We start from the raw sequence: 13156 nt of genomic DNA on the forward strand, positions 1-13156 counted from the left end.
CTGTCACTCATTAGCGACCGACAACAGCGTCATTGACACTTTCTGCGGCGAGGGGGGTACGACGGAACAGGGCGCTTCTCGACCAAGTGAGCTCTGATGCAACCGACGGTCGACGACGAAGGAACTAGAATGCGGAACTACCGGATCGCACGAACGAACGGCGGGGTCCCGAGTACCTCGTCTTTTCCCTTCGGAGTACTTCCTCTCCCACACTTCACGCCTGGCAGGGTTCCAAAACGATGGAGTAGAGTACCTAGTAAAAGTAGTAAAACTCACATTCCTATGCCTGAACGTTTTGCTAGTATTTTCCGTATTGCGGTTGGTCAGTAGCGTACCCTGGGCTAAAACACACCCTTACCAACATCTTCGCCACCAAAAGGCGTTAGGGTTTTATTATCACGCCACAGAGGCGATAAGTTTGTTGAGCTAATGCGCGGCGCGCAATAGAAATGTTAGAAAAAGGAACACACATCTCTCTTCCGGCCGTCCAAACGCGTATTGTTGACCAATTTGCCAGTAAAACATTGACGTTTGCCAAGGCACGTTTTCCTTTGCCTAGGTTGCGCGATGATGTCAGCCGGGGGTTGGACTCCGTGGAGGGGTTTGAGAAAAGGGCACACACCAGGGGACGATCCAGTATTGCGTTGCAACAGAGTGTACGGGATGGATTCAAAGACTTGTTGATAATATATTTTAAATATAGCAAAAAATGAAAGCAATAAAATTGCATCTTGTAAGTTGATATCAAATAAAGATCTTTTCACATGTTACATATGATAATCATGTTCAATTTTAAATCTTGACCTAACATTCATACGCCAAATCAATTTACTCAACGTTCTTAGAGAAGTGACACATTGTCGTTATAACAAAACCGCAAAAGGAACACACACACAGTACTCAACAAAAAAAACCAAAAGTACTTCCATTCCATTTAGGAAACGTGAAACATGATCTAGCGCGACCCACATTACGGATCTCCACACCCGCTGTTGACCACCCGTAAGCCAAGAGCCACACGTGCAATTCAGCGGAAATGCACCGGAGAAGTGCATCGAGAAGCAACTAGGGGTAGCAAATGTGTCGATCGAACAACGAATCCGTTTGCTTGAGACGTGGGGTGTGGTGTTCTGACTGAAAAAGGGAATAGAGCCAAACACATCTCACGACACACCTACCTTGATCGAGTAGGAGTTTATCCGCTGCCGCGGCAGCACGTTGAACGACGAGAAGTCCAAACGACGCGAGAAGATCCCGTTGGCACCCGATGTGGCACTGTAATGGAAGAAGGAAGAATAAAAAGGGTAAGTTGTAGAGCCCGTGAAATTTATACATTACAACGCACGTAAAGTAGCATAAAGAGAGCTAAAGAGACGACACAAATTGGGCCTAGAATCTTTAGGGTGGTTTTTCAAAAGGTATAACTTAGTTTTGAATGAGACGCTGCAATTGAGAGGATCCATAGAGAATTGGTTTTAATAATCCAAGCGTTGTTTATGTTCAACACCTCCATAACTCACGAAATATTCAATCGTGAAGCTATACATAAGATAATCTACTTACACTCTGCCCTAAGCTTGTTTTTTTACTTAAAAATTGAAATTATTTCTCTATGAAAACGATATGAAATAACTTAACATTGCAAATTTGGAACATTTAGAAGCAAATTGCCTTCTACAAAATCGAACTGTGACGCAATGTGACATAACAATTGGAATACCAGCTCACCGCACTCACATGCCTATTATTATCGTTGAACATTTAAACCACAAAACATAAACAACGCCTTTTCTTTAAACCTTCGATGCCGAGAGTGTTGGATAAAAGACGACGATGGCCAAACGATGTTATCAATTAGCTGTATCGACATTTCCAATCCATTACACGCGCGTCATGACTGATCACTGCCAAAGATCGACCAAACTCTACGCTGCCTCGGAGGAGCATAAACACGTGAGGAACACACACAAAACGAAGGAAATTTATCGCCACTCCCGCGTTAAACCTCGAGGCCCCTCCCTTCACGCCACCGCAACCTCCGAGAATCCTCAGCACATTTGCCGACAGTTCTTCGCGCGGTACGCAAATAAACACTGGATGAGATAAGACGCCGGCAACGTGAGTAGTAGTAGTAGCGCGAAACGAAAAATAAACGGAAAAGCGCACGACGGAATGTTCGGCAAACCCCAAACTTGCAGAAGAGTGCGCGCGGGATGGAGCGAGGAAAGTCATGGCAAGATAAGACGCAGAGAGCGCACAACGTCGTTCGTCGGGGCGCGATGCATTGGGTGGACGGAGGAACACGCCAACAAAAACGCAACCAGAACACGATCGAATGCCAAATACTCGAACCTACGTACAACTCCCCTCCTTCCCCTGACTGAACCAACCGTGGGATGGTGGCTGCTTATCGCGAATCTTTTTTGCAAAACAAACAAGAGCTTGAGGATGTTAAAAAAAATGTCAATTCAAAGAAAGCCATAGCAGAAGAACTGAAACTGGATCGGGCACGGCAACATGAGGACTAAGAGTTGGCTCACTTTTATTCTCAACTTCCTCTCCTCCATCCAACCAGGGGGAAACGTGATGATAATGGACCTTCGTTATTCTATCATGTCAACAATTCGATACTGTTCCAAAAATCCGCTATCGTTCGTTCGATATTTTACTCCTTCCGTTATAAGGTGATCCAGTGCACTATCTGGATCAGGATGGTTTGGATCACGTTAAACGGAAACACCTGAAACTTGGCGCCACATGACCGATCTGCGATGCAAAATAATTTTTGTGCAGTTGAAAGTTTACAATCAACCTATCAGAGATGGACAACTTACTATATGTACTGATCAGATTCTCAAAACTGACGGTAAAAATTTAGCTTTTATCCATTTATCCATATAACCTCTGGCTGCATATAAAACAGCGAATGATCCAAACAGCGAAATGTTGTCTCCAACGTCGATTGACGAAAGAAGTAATATGGCAAAGAGTGCGCACACAACACATTTCGAGCGTTGCTTTATTGGAAAACTTGAATGCCACCAGTGATTGAAGACCGAAACTTTCTTCTAGCTTCAGTCAACCCACCACCGGATAGCAAAGCAGATGCCAAACCAGCCGCCATCCAGAAAAACTTTCGATGATTCATCGATAGTATACCGCCACCATTTCCGATGCGGCACCCACCCATCGTTTGGAAAATCCATTAGAACCGGCGTGCGAAAGGAGTGAGGAGAGTTCACGAAGCGTGTTTACCTAAGTTGTGCATTGTGTTGTTATTGTTGTTAGCGGACATACACTGTTGTGTGGGGCTTTTATTTTTCTTTACCAAGCCCAACATTGGTATTTCTGCCTTAGGTTCGGGTCAGGGAGGAGTAACTCCCAGACAAGTGGGGACGCCGGACGAGCTGAGGTCGTAACGACGATTTGCTCTTCGCCGCCCCGGGAAGCCTCGTCAAGGTTAACTATTCGTACACCTACCTCGTGGTTCCATTGCCTTTGGGGAGGGTGACCTTCGGTCAGAATGCTTCCTCCTAAAATCGCCTCTTCTCTTCGCCAAATCGACTCACGCAGGAGTGATCATATATTCCGCGTGCGAACGGGTGTAGCATATTACCGAACACATTCCGCTGATTTATCACAAAACAAAGAGCGTCTCAAAGCACGAGACCCCGCGGTAGGAGTCCTCTTTTCTTATCAAAGAACTATACCCCTTCTCTCGGCGACTCCGAAGGCCAAGGGTAACGGAACGAAAGATGTGCCCAAAATACTTCTCGTTCAATCAAGATACCACACCGCAACTACCGAGCCACACCAAGTGTGACGTGCCTCAATCAATCCCCGACGTAACTACCCCACCACCCATCCACCACCTTGGGCACAAACCCATACTCAAAAACCCAGGGGAGGGCAAGTATTTGGTCGTAACATCGAACAAATCGTGATTTCCTCCTTCTTAATATTCGGCAGGTTTGGTGTATCTCGTTTTGCAAGGGGAATATGATGGTCAGGAGAAGAAACGATGGTTAGAATCCTCCTCTCCCGCCGCACATTTCAAACGTGACAGGAATTCATTTGACGCGCGCGAGAACAAACCGGACGAAGCTTGGTCAACGCCACACCAAAGCAAGCAAGCAAACACGTCCAGCACGGGAGGCAGAACACACAATTTCCACGGTTCTCTGTGGTGCAAAATAAACCAGCAAAACCTCCCCGTCGTGCATAACCGCATCGTAAATGAGAGTAACATAACTCAAAAACAACGCAGTGCGAAAAAAAATCTGATTGAGCCCAACTGGAATTATCTAATCTCTTCCTGTATCCTTTCCTTTTCGTTACACCAGATTCCTTCTTTACGCCGTAAATTCATATGAGAAGAAGTGGAAACGAAAACAGACTGCGAGACTGTGTAACACATTCACACCGATCTGGGGACGAGCTAAGTGGGTGAACGCGGGAAGGAATGTATACGAAAACCTGGATTGACCTACACCACATCGCGATCTCCCCCTCGAAAGGAGGGAAACACTTAGCCCCATCGGTACGATAAGGCGGAAACGGAATGTTGAAAACAAAACTCGTATTCATCCGCAGAAAAGACTCGCGCGCTGAGAAGGTGAAACACGCAACAACTATTCTCTAACACACACGTGAACGGTTGGTGAATTCCTATGGCCACCACCCCCTTCCTCCAGTAGGAGGAGGGCCCTCCGCTGACTAAAACGCTAACTACAAACAGGAAGATTGAAACGCGAAGTTTGCGTGAGTGGAAGAAGTGCAAACTGGCCATAACAACAACAATCCCCAGTGCTGTATCTCAAATGCTTGCTGCCGGTGAAGAGTGTAGAAGCTGGTGAAGGGGGAGTGGAAGAAAAAAAAAGCGAAAACATCAACAACTCGACCAAGCGCAACACGACAACCACAAGCGGCGGCACTGCCATAACCATGCATATGCTGCCCATGCCACCATGCCAGCACCCAAAGAGCTCGCTGTTTAACCTTGACATTGAGAGTCGGCGAAGACGTCGGCAAAATTATCGACGGAACGCCGGATTGGGTGGTGGTGGCGGTGGAAGCTGCAGAGAGCTCCACCGCCTCCACCGCCTCCACCCACCCACCACACACCATCTTGATTTTATAATCCACCTTCCGGCGTTTCTTTCGCGCGTCTTTGTGGCGTTTCTTTCGCGTTTGAATCCGAAAAGAAGCATAACCACACGCCCGGCTCTGCGAGCGTGTGTGCGCGTGCGATCGCGATCCGATGGGTGGCACACATTTTTACATGCTGTATATGTAATATAGAGAGCGCGGCCCACGACGGTCCGCTTACAAACACGAACATTGGCAGGCAAAAAAACCCCAACCACGTTCTTACTCTATCGCTGTGCGCTGGTCCGGTCGTGCAACATGCTTTTTTTCTGTGCGTATTCAAATGCCTCCTACCAAATCTAACATCAAAAACATAAACATTCTGAATCAACTTCTTTCGGTGCACTGCTTTTTTTGCTAATGTAGGATATTTTGGGGGAAGAGAAAGGCAGCTTTACGCATTGTAAACATGAAGAGCTATAACTCTCCCAACAAATTGAAACTAATCTAAATGAAACGAAATTGATAAAGCAAAACTATCACTCTCGACCGTAAACTATCAATTTGAATAACAAGCACTCGATCACGAGATCTTGAAATAAAAACGCATTTAAAAAGGTTTAATTTCAAGCATGACAAAAATATTGGTAAAAAATGAGACAAAATCTTGATTTACATGAAACAATACTAACACTCCCGACCGTAAACTATCAATTTGAATAACACGAAATCGATCACGAGATATTAAAATATAGACCATAAAACACATTTAAAATGATTTAATTTCGGGTTTACTTTTCAAAATTCAACCGTGTCAAAGACAATAATAAAACATGAGACAAAAACTTGATTTACATAGTTTTGAGCGTGTCCATCCGATAAATAAAATCCAGTCCACCGAAAACAAGGTCAAATGCTCGGTTGACTGACTTCTCCATCCCTCGTTTGTGCTGCTGCACTTTGCACTTTCTGTATCTCACAAATTCATTGCAAGGCCATGCACCGAAGAAAATGCCATCGAGTTCGTTTTGCCTTGGTACTAAAAAAAACTTGAGCAAAAACAGAAGCACCGAGACGACGCAGCAAAAGCAGCTCCGCCGAAATGCCAAAAAGATCAATCAGAAGCCGGTTAACACTTGGAGGTGATTTAAAATGCAAAAAAATGGGGATGGAGGGAAACAGAATCACTCGTATATGAACTTCTCGAGGGAAATCCCTAAGAGAGGCTGAACATAAACCAAAACATAAAAATCGGATCACGGTGACCTGTGTTTGGGATTTAAAGGTTTGTTCCTTTCGGTCTCGGATTTGCAAGCAGGTGTGGAGATATATAGCGCAATCCCGCTCTCGGGCGCAATCTGATTCGGATGAAGCTGATAAACGGTGACATTCTGTGTTCAGTAAGCTTCCATCAATGGCAAACCCTGACGAGAGCAATGGTTGTATGAATAGCACGAACAGAACAAAGCCCTGAGGAGATGATGTGTTACCAGAACTTATACAATGGTAATAAACCAACGAAACATACCTGCCACCTGCCTTTAATTTGTTTAAATTTATTGATATACTTCAACCCTCGATATGTTTAAAAGTCGTGATACTGTGCTACCACAACTACAAAAGACAGAAGGTTGTCCCCATTCACGGAAGAGGAGTCTACAGATCTACCTCCGAAACAAACCGTTCTCCCCCATTGGGGTTCCACTCTAAACAATATACAAATCGAACTGTTAAACACTTCGGAAGCGAAGATCAAAACGAACGAGACTCACTCTTCGAGTGGGAATCGCAACCAACCATCGAGATCGGGGATCGGGGTTTCCACCAACCCCAGGTTGACCTTGGAAATAATTACCCCGCCAGACAGATACTTTGACGGCATAAATCATAAGTGTAGCGCGCGCGAGCCGGCGAACCAAAATCGAACGTCCCAAGAATTATCCGCGTCTCGGAACCACTTCACTCTCCACAACCACAGACCATCGTCAATTCCTTAGAGTATACTCCATCATCTCCTCCGTTGAATCTCTGTGCCGATCGATTGTGGTCCCCTACCCTCGATAGGGTTATGAAGCCGGCGCCTATCGTTTCCTAGCCACATACCGGCGCGATGAGTCTCTTGCGAGGGGATATAAAAATAGCAGCACTCTGTAATATCGGACATTGCGTGACGCACTAAAATGTAGGAGAAACCGACTGACGATCGTTTCCGCAGAAGAGCAGCAGCACTGCAATGGGGTCCTGAGACATCCTATATTGCATTATCGATTGTGTAAGTGAGTTGCATGTTGCTGCCAGTTTAATGTCCGCTCTCTTTTCGCTCAACCTTAGCGCGATGTGCACATGGCGGCAGACAGTGACTGACCGTAAACGCGAAAAATCAATTAATCATTCACCAACAAAACGGGTGCGCAGAAAAACATGACCCACTATCGCTACCTTTTTTCCATACATCCTGCCTCTTCGCAGCATTCCACTTGTGGTCAATCATTATCGCCCACCAAGAACGAAGGGTGGAGAGGCCCCTACGGGGTTTCACGCTCAGGAGTTCCTCCACGTTTGGCATGTTGGCGGGCTCATCTCCTCAGCGCCCTTTTTCCGGTCCAGTTGATACCACAAACTTACACAACCTAGAAGCAGACGATAAACTTAGCTGGAGCGCTCTACACTCTGCCTGGTTGGTTTTTGGTGGCTTCTTTCCAGACATTCTCTGAAAGGGAACGAGTTTTCCGCGTGCGGGAAGGAAACCAGAAAGGGCAGTAACAACAGTGTGTTTTGCGAACCACTAATACCAACAATGACTGTCTAGCAATACTTCTTTCTAGAAAGACGCCGTGTCTGTGCCGATGGTCGGATAATCAATCATCGGATACATTGTGTTGTTGGGTGCACAACCACCTCGTGCGGTTTTAACTGGGGGAGTAGTGCGTCGTGACAAGTGGGTTCCGCCAAACTAGACTAACGGCAAACAACAGTAGCCCACACCGTACCATCCATCCTCTATTCTGCTGCAAAAGTCCAGCGCGTTAGACACACTCTAACCACGCAGCTGTCACTCCAAACACAGAAGGGAACGTGCGCGCCAGTAACCATTGAGCAAAGATAAACGCGTCTCAATGGGGTTTCCAATTTGGTAGCGAATCAATAGTGTGAGCTTTAGTTTAAATACTCTAGTAGCCTGCGTCTCATCGAGGAAATGGGGCCGGGTTATACTCCAGTGCGTGTGTAAGACGACGATTGCCTATCCATAGTCCATTAGACACACCGGAAAAGTGTGGCCTGCAAAACGGTTCACCCGCAAATAACTAACCCTTCGATTGCTCATCAACTGGACGACAAGAATAGCAGTAACGGGAGTCCTCCGGGTGGTGTTGGTAGACAACCTTCTCCTCGACGTTGGCGCCCGAAGGTGTGCGCGACACAATTTATTGGTTCTACGTGTAGCCGCCACGAGGCTCATAAAACTGGGCCACATACACATATACCCTCGCCTTGGGGACATATATATTTGTCATCCCAGATGCAGCAACAACCAATATTTAAAGTAAATTTGCGCAGAGGCGGATGCTAGCAAATACTAGTCGCTATAAACTATCGAAGCGTAGTTGAATTAGACACTCAGTAGATTTTGCAATATGGCGAAAACGAGTCGTCGGGCACGTAGAGATCCCATCTACAGTGGACCCGTCGTGGGCTATAAGAAGATTAATGTTTTATGTTCCCAGCTATATATCCTGGTTCTAAAAAGACACGGACTGTTCTCCTACGGCGACCTTGAAACGACGCCAAGCTATACACAATTTTATGTTCCCACATACAATAACGGGCAGGCCTTTTCGATTCACGGACCATTGTTGTTTCGAAAGTGACCGCGGATCGGAGCTCGAGTTCCCAGACTGAGAGGGCAGGTAGCAAACCCGTCCTCTACCCCGTCAAGGTTAGAAAGAAGACCGAGGCAACAATCTTTCGGGGCGATCGCGAATAAATACACAATCGGTCGCGCGAGAGATGATACCTTGGCATAGGTCTATGATTAAAGAGACGAGACATGGGGGGCGAAAAAAAAGCCACTCCAAATGAAAATTAACCCAAATCACCATTAATGGCCCTGGGTTCAAATGCAAGCGGGCGCGCGCGCGGCTAGCCTAGTCAATATCATTCGATTCCGAACGGTCCAAAAAAACCAGGGTCCCCCAGACAGAAAAGATCCTTTTTCTATGAATTAGATATTTCCACCATAAACAACCGCATCTCGCTCGGCGATGTTTATAGTCCGGACGGTTCCGTCCATCGGATGGCGTGAGCATATTTATGAGCGACGAGTCGAACCATCATCGAGCCAATGACGCACGACGGAAGGATCACATGGAGGAGGAGGTGGGGATGCACCACAACCGAAACGTGTCGGTCTCGGTTATAGTCTGGCGATGTGCAGTGTGCGGCGTCGTGCTTAGCAGGCAGCTGCCAACCGATGCCTGGCCAGATTCGGCGTTATGCAACGAAACACGAAAATGAGTGTGTCTCCAAAAGATCGATCTGCATCTTCTCAAGGAAACAACAGGCTGCCATAATCTCGATCTCGGGTGAAGCTGATCAGTTCAGTACAAAACAAGTATGCAATTCGACGTACGAGAATTGCAACATAGAGCTCTGTAAAGGCTCCTGGTTATCCACCGAGGCACAACTCCTGAAGCGCATGTACATGGCAGATGGTCACCAAAAGATAACGGGGGTACGGAACATGCCCTCCGAGACCAAAAGAAACATCATTTTCCCCCCGAAGAGGGTCACCTCCCAAAAGGGTCTTATATTGGTGGTACGTGGAGTGTTGGTATATGAGCGTCTCGAAACGCTACCCCCTGCGATCACATCGAATGAAGCGAATCCCAACAGGGTGAACATGACTCGATTCAACAATATGTCCTTCCTCTACCACTGTCGGCATGGCACCGAATCGAACGATTAGGGGTCCAAAATGGACAAACTGGCGGTTCCAAGACTACACAAGATTTATTACATCTCTATACATGAGCACGCAAGCGGGAGCCTACAGTTTTCGTCCCCCTGCTAACCTTATTTAAACGCTTCGCTTCGTCGGGAGGAATATCTACGAAGATGACTTGCGGTGTTCCTCCAATGTCTGTAACAATGGCGGTAGCAGCAATCAACCTTTTCTCACACGAAGTTGGGGGGTTTTCAAACATACATACACACACACACATTCGTTCCGTGTTGTAAAAGCTCAAGCAAGCTATCAAAATAAACGGTCAAACATAAACACTTCCACCTTGGATTCGATTAGGCACTCTTCTGCCCATCAGGGTTCCACACCAGTTCCAAACCAAGCGTTTTCGTGCAGATTTTCAAAGCTCGACCCAAACCTCGCTTTTCGTCGAAGTGACGATCAAATTAAACCGTAACACAAAATCCAACCATTAAGAGGCACAACACCGACGGGCTAAGACCTATTAATGCAACTAGAAAAAGGGATTTTCGGTTACGTCTGAAAGATTTATGACGGTAAACCCCAGTCTCAATCATTTTGTACCGATCTCCTGGCGCGACCGTCTGAGGAGGGATCATAGGAAATTTTTGCGGAATTCGATCTTCGCGATAAATAAAGATCGAAACATAAAATGACCATCTCTTAAAAGATTCGCTAACTAAACACGCTGTAGTTCCTCTAGGAGTTCTTTTTTTATGACTATAATCTTCAAACTAATATTAGTTCCAGACTCGGGTGGATAATTTCGCGTCTGAACATTAAAAAAACATTTAGTCGTCCCCGCAATCCAGACACTCACCATGATCGCATACGGTCAAAGGAAATCGGGCGGCAAAACGTTAATTGTTATGCAGAACAACCGACACCCCCACGAAATGCGGAGACTTAAGACGTGCGGGACCAACATACCGCCATCAGACATCGATACTCGATATGTTGGTACATGAATTCCCAAAGTGAATAATGGTGGAGAGAGGCTAAGAAATTTCGGAAGACGGCGTTGGCTCAACAAACGGTTATGCTTCATCAAGCCGAACACATGTCACCAGCCATGTCTTACTCCGACCCAATAACCGTAACATACCATCCAACTTCCAATGAAGACATCGTATGGATGATCCGCTATAACACGGTTCGTACTTATTATGCGGACACGCTCACCTGTCCCCGACTCTCTTAGCCATTGTGTGTTTCTCTACGCAATTTGACCCGCGACAAAATCGGAAAAACAATGCGCAGCACACACATCTGCCCCCAAAAAGGGTACACCACTGTGTGGCGCCACCTAGTGGTTCGGGGTGCGCGCACAAGGGGCTTCTTTGAAATCACCGTCAAACGCCCAAGATTCCCCTCCGTCGGTATTAAATTTACTCCAAGAGGAGTGGAGGAGTGCTCCTTTGGTTGGTGGTGGATACGTGCGTTGAGAAAATATTTTGTCGAAGAATAAACCAACGACAACAACACGTCGACATGACACTTAACGGACCGACCACCTCCTCTGGTGTGGCGTACGACGGTGTGTTTCGATGGATCATGTCAAGTCTAGCGCGATCAGCGTTTTCTTGACCATCATCTGGCGCAAACTTACCAGAGTTGACGACCAATATTTGCCCAACGAAACACAACATACACACACGTGCATAGAGGGAGGGCGCATTTATGACATAGAAGGAATTAACAATCAACCCGTACGACACCCTTCGAGTCCCCACTACAGTTCCTATTTCTCTCTCACTTCCAACGGTTTGGTTGCTTGGAAGACACAAAATGTGCCTCTGATAAGCAAAACTCCTCAACTTCGAAATCGCGCACTTCAACTTGTGCACAATGGCTTCCATTCATCCCGGAACAGCGTTCACAATCCGTCCGTCCACTGGCCCCGCGTACATCCCTCCTTGTGCCTGTTCAAACCCCACCAATATGCAGCAAACCACTATCAATCAGCATTGGTTTTGCTGCAACAACCACAAGCTGGCGCAGCAGCTGCACATACAAACTTGCGAAGCGGTTCTTTAAACGTTCCTCTTACGATCCAACTGCGCCACCCGTCGGAGTTGTTTACACTGGGGCGCATTTCTTGACTCCGCACTCCTAAGAGTGTAAAATTCCACCGGATCGAAGCCCACCGCTTCTAACTTCCACCGATCAGCAGAAAGTGGATGCTTAGCGTCGCGCGCTGTTGCTTGATTTGTTTATTTACATTAGGCCTAATAATGTTCCTTTCTCCCTTCCTTGCTAAGCGTTTCACTTCATTACAGCACCGAATTCGGATACAACCATATTTCTGTGCGTCGTAAAAACCTTCAAAAAAGTTAATCCAAACAGTTCAGATTCTTAATTGCTAGTTCTTTTCCGGAATAAAATGGAAAGAAATAAACACTTTTCACGCAGCACGATCGGGTTGCTTTGGCTGTACGTGACAATCTGCCTTAATGAAAACTTCCCTCTCGATGGCCGGAAAAGGGGAGATGAACGAGGGGGTTTGGTAGGTAAGAACTGTTCATCCAAATCGAGATTACGTTTGGGAAACGTTCGTTTCCGTAAACGCGACGGACACACACGCTGTATTGCTTGTGAAGCAAAAACTCATACGAACCATAATCTCTCGTATATCGAGAGATGTTGAAAAAAGAAATATGAAACAGAACTTAGATCGTCACACACTTCTCACACGGAGCGGTTGTGGCGCCACGTTTGGGATGATGATGTTTGCGGAAAAGATTACGGGAGTGTATGCAGTGGAGAAAACGTGCCGAACGACACGTTCCGTGTTGTCGCCGTCAAATGATCGTTAAAAGAGTAGGTTTAATTTGTGAGAGTAGCCGATCCTGCATGGATCGTTGATTGATAGAAATAATGTTGTTGCGAGTCACAAAAATTTAAACAAACCATTTGTCTGATGATTTACTGTTTTTGTAGACGCGTGTTAGGATCGCTGCTAGAAACAGTAGGAATTAAATGAATATCTTCTCGACTGTAGCAGCTAGTTTTGACGCTCGAAAGTTTTCGTTGGAATTCATTTACGCAGTATTTTATTCAATCCCCTCAGCAATAACGAAACAT

General features: G+C 46.2%; 1 protein-coding gene across 1 annotated transcript in view; it reads right to left on the reverse strand.

The window, feature by feature from the left end:
• The window catches only part of LOC131284952 (headcase protein), a 107645-nt gene that overhangs the window by 82047 nt on the left and 12442 nt on the right, over positions 1–13156 (reverse strand). Inside the window, exon 2 of the mRNA XM_058313809.1 lies at positions 1179–1275. Within this exon, the coding sequence (XP_058169792.1) occupies positions 1179–1275 (97 nt within the window). The remainder of the gene's footprint in view (positions 1–1178; positions 1276–13156) is intronic.

This window comes from Anopheles ziemanni, chromosome 3 (genome assembly GCF_943734765.1).
Source record: "Anopheles ziemanni chromosome 3, idAnoZiCoDA_A2_x.2, whole genome shotgun sequence".
Taxonomy (NCBI): Eukaryota; Metazoa; Arthropoda; class Insecta; order Diptera; family Culicidae; genus Anopheles; species Anopheles ziemanni.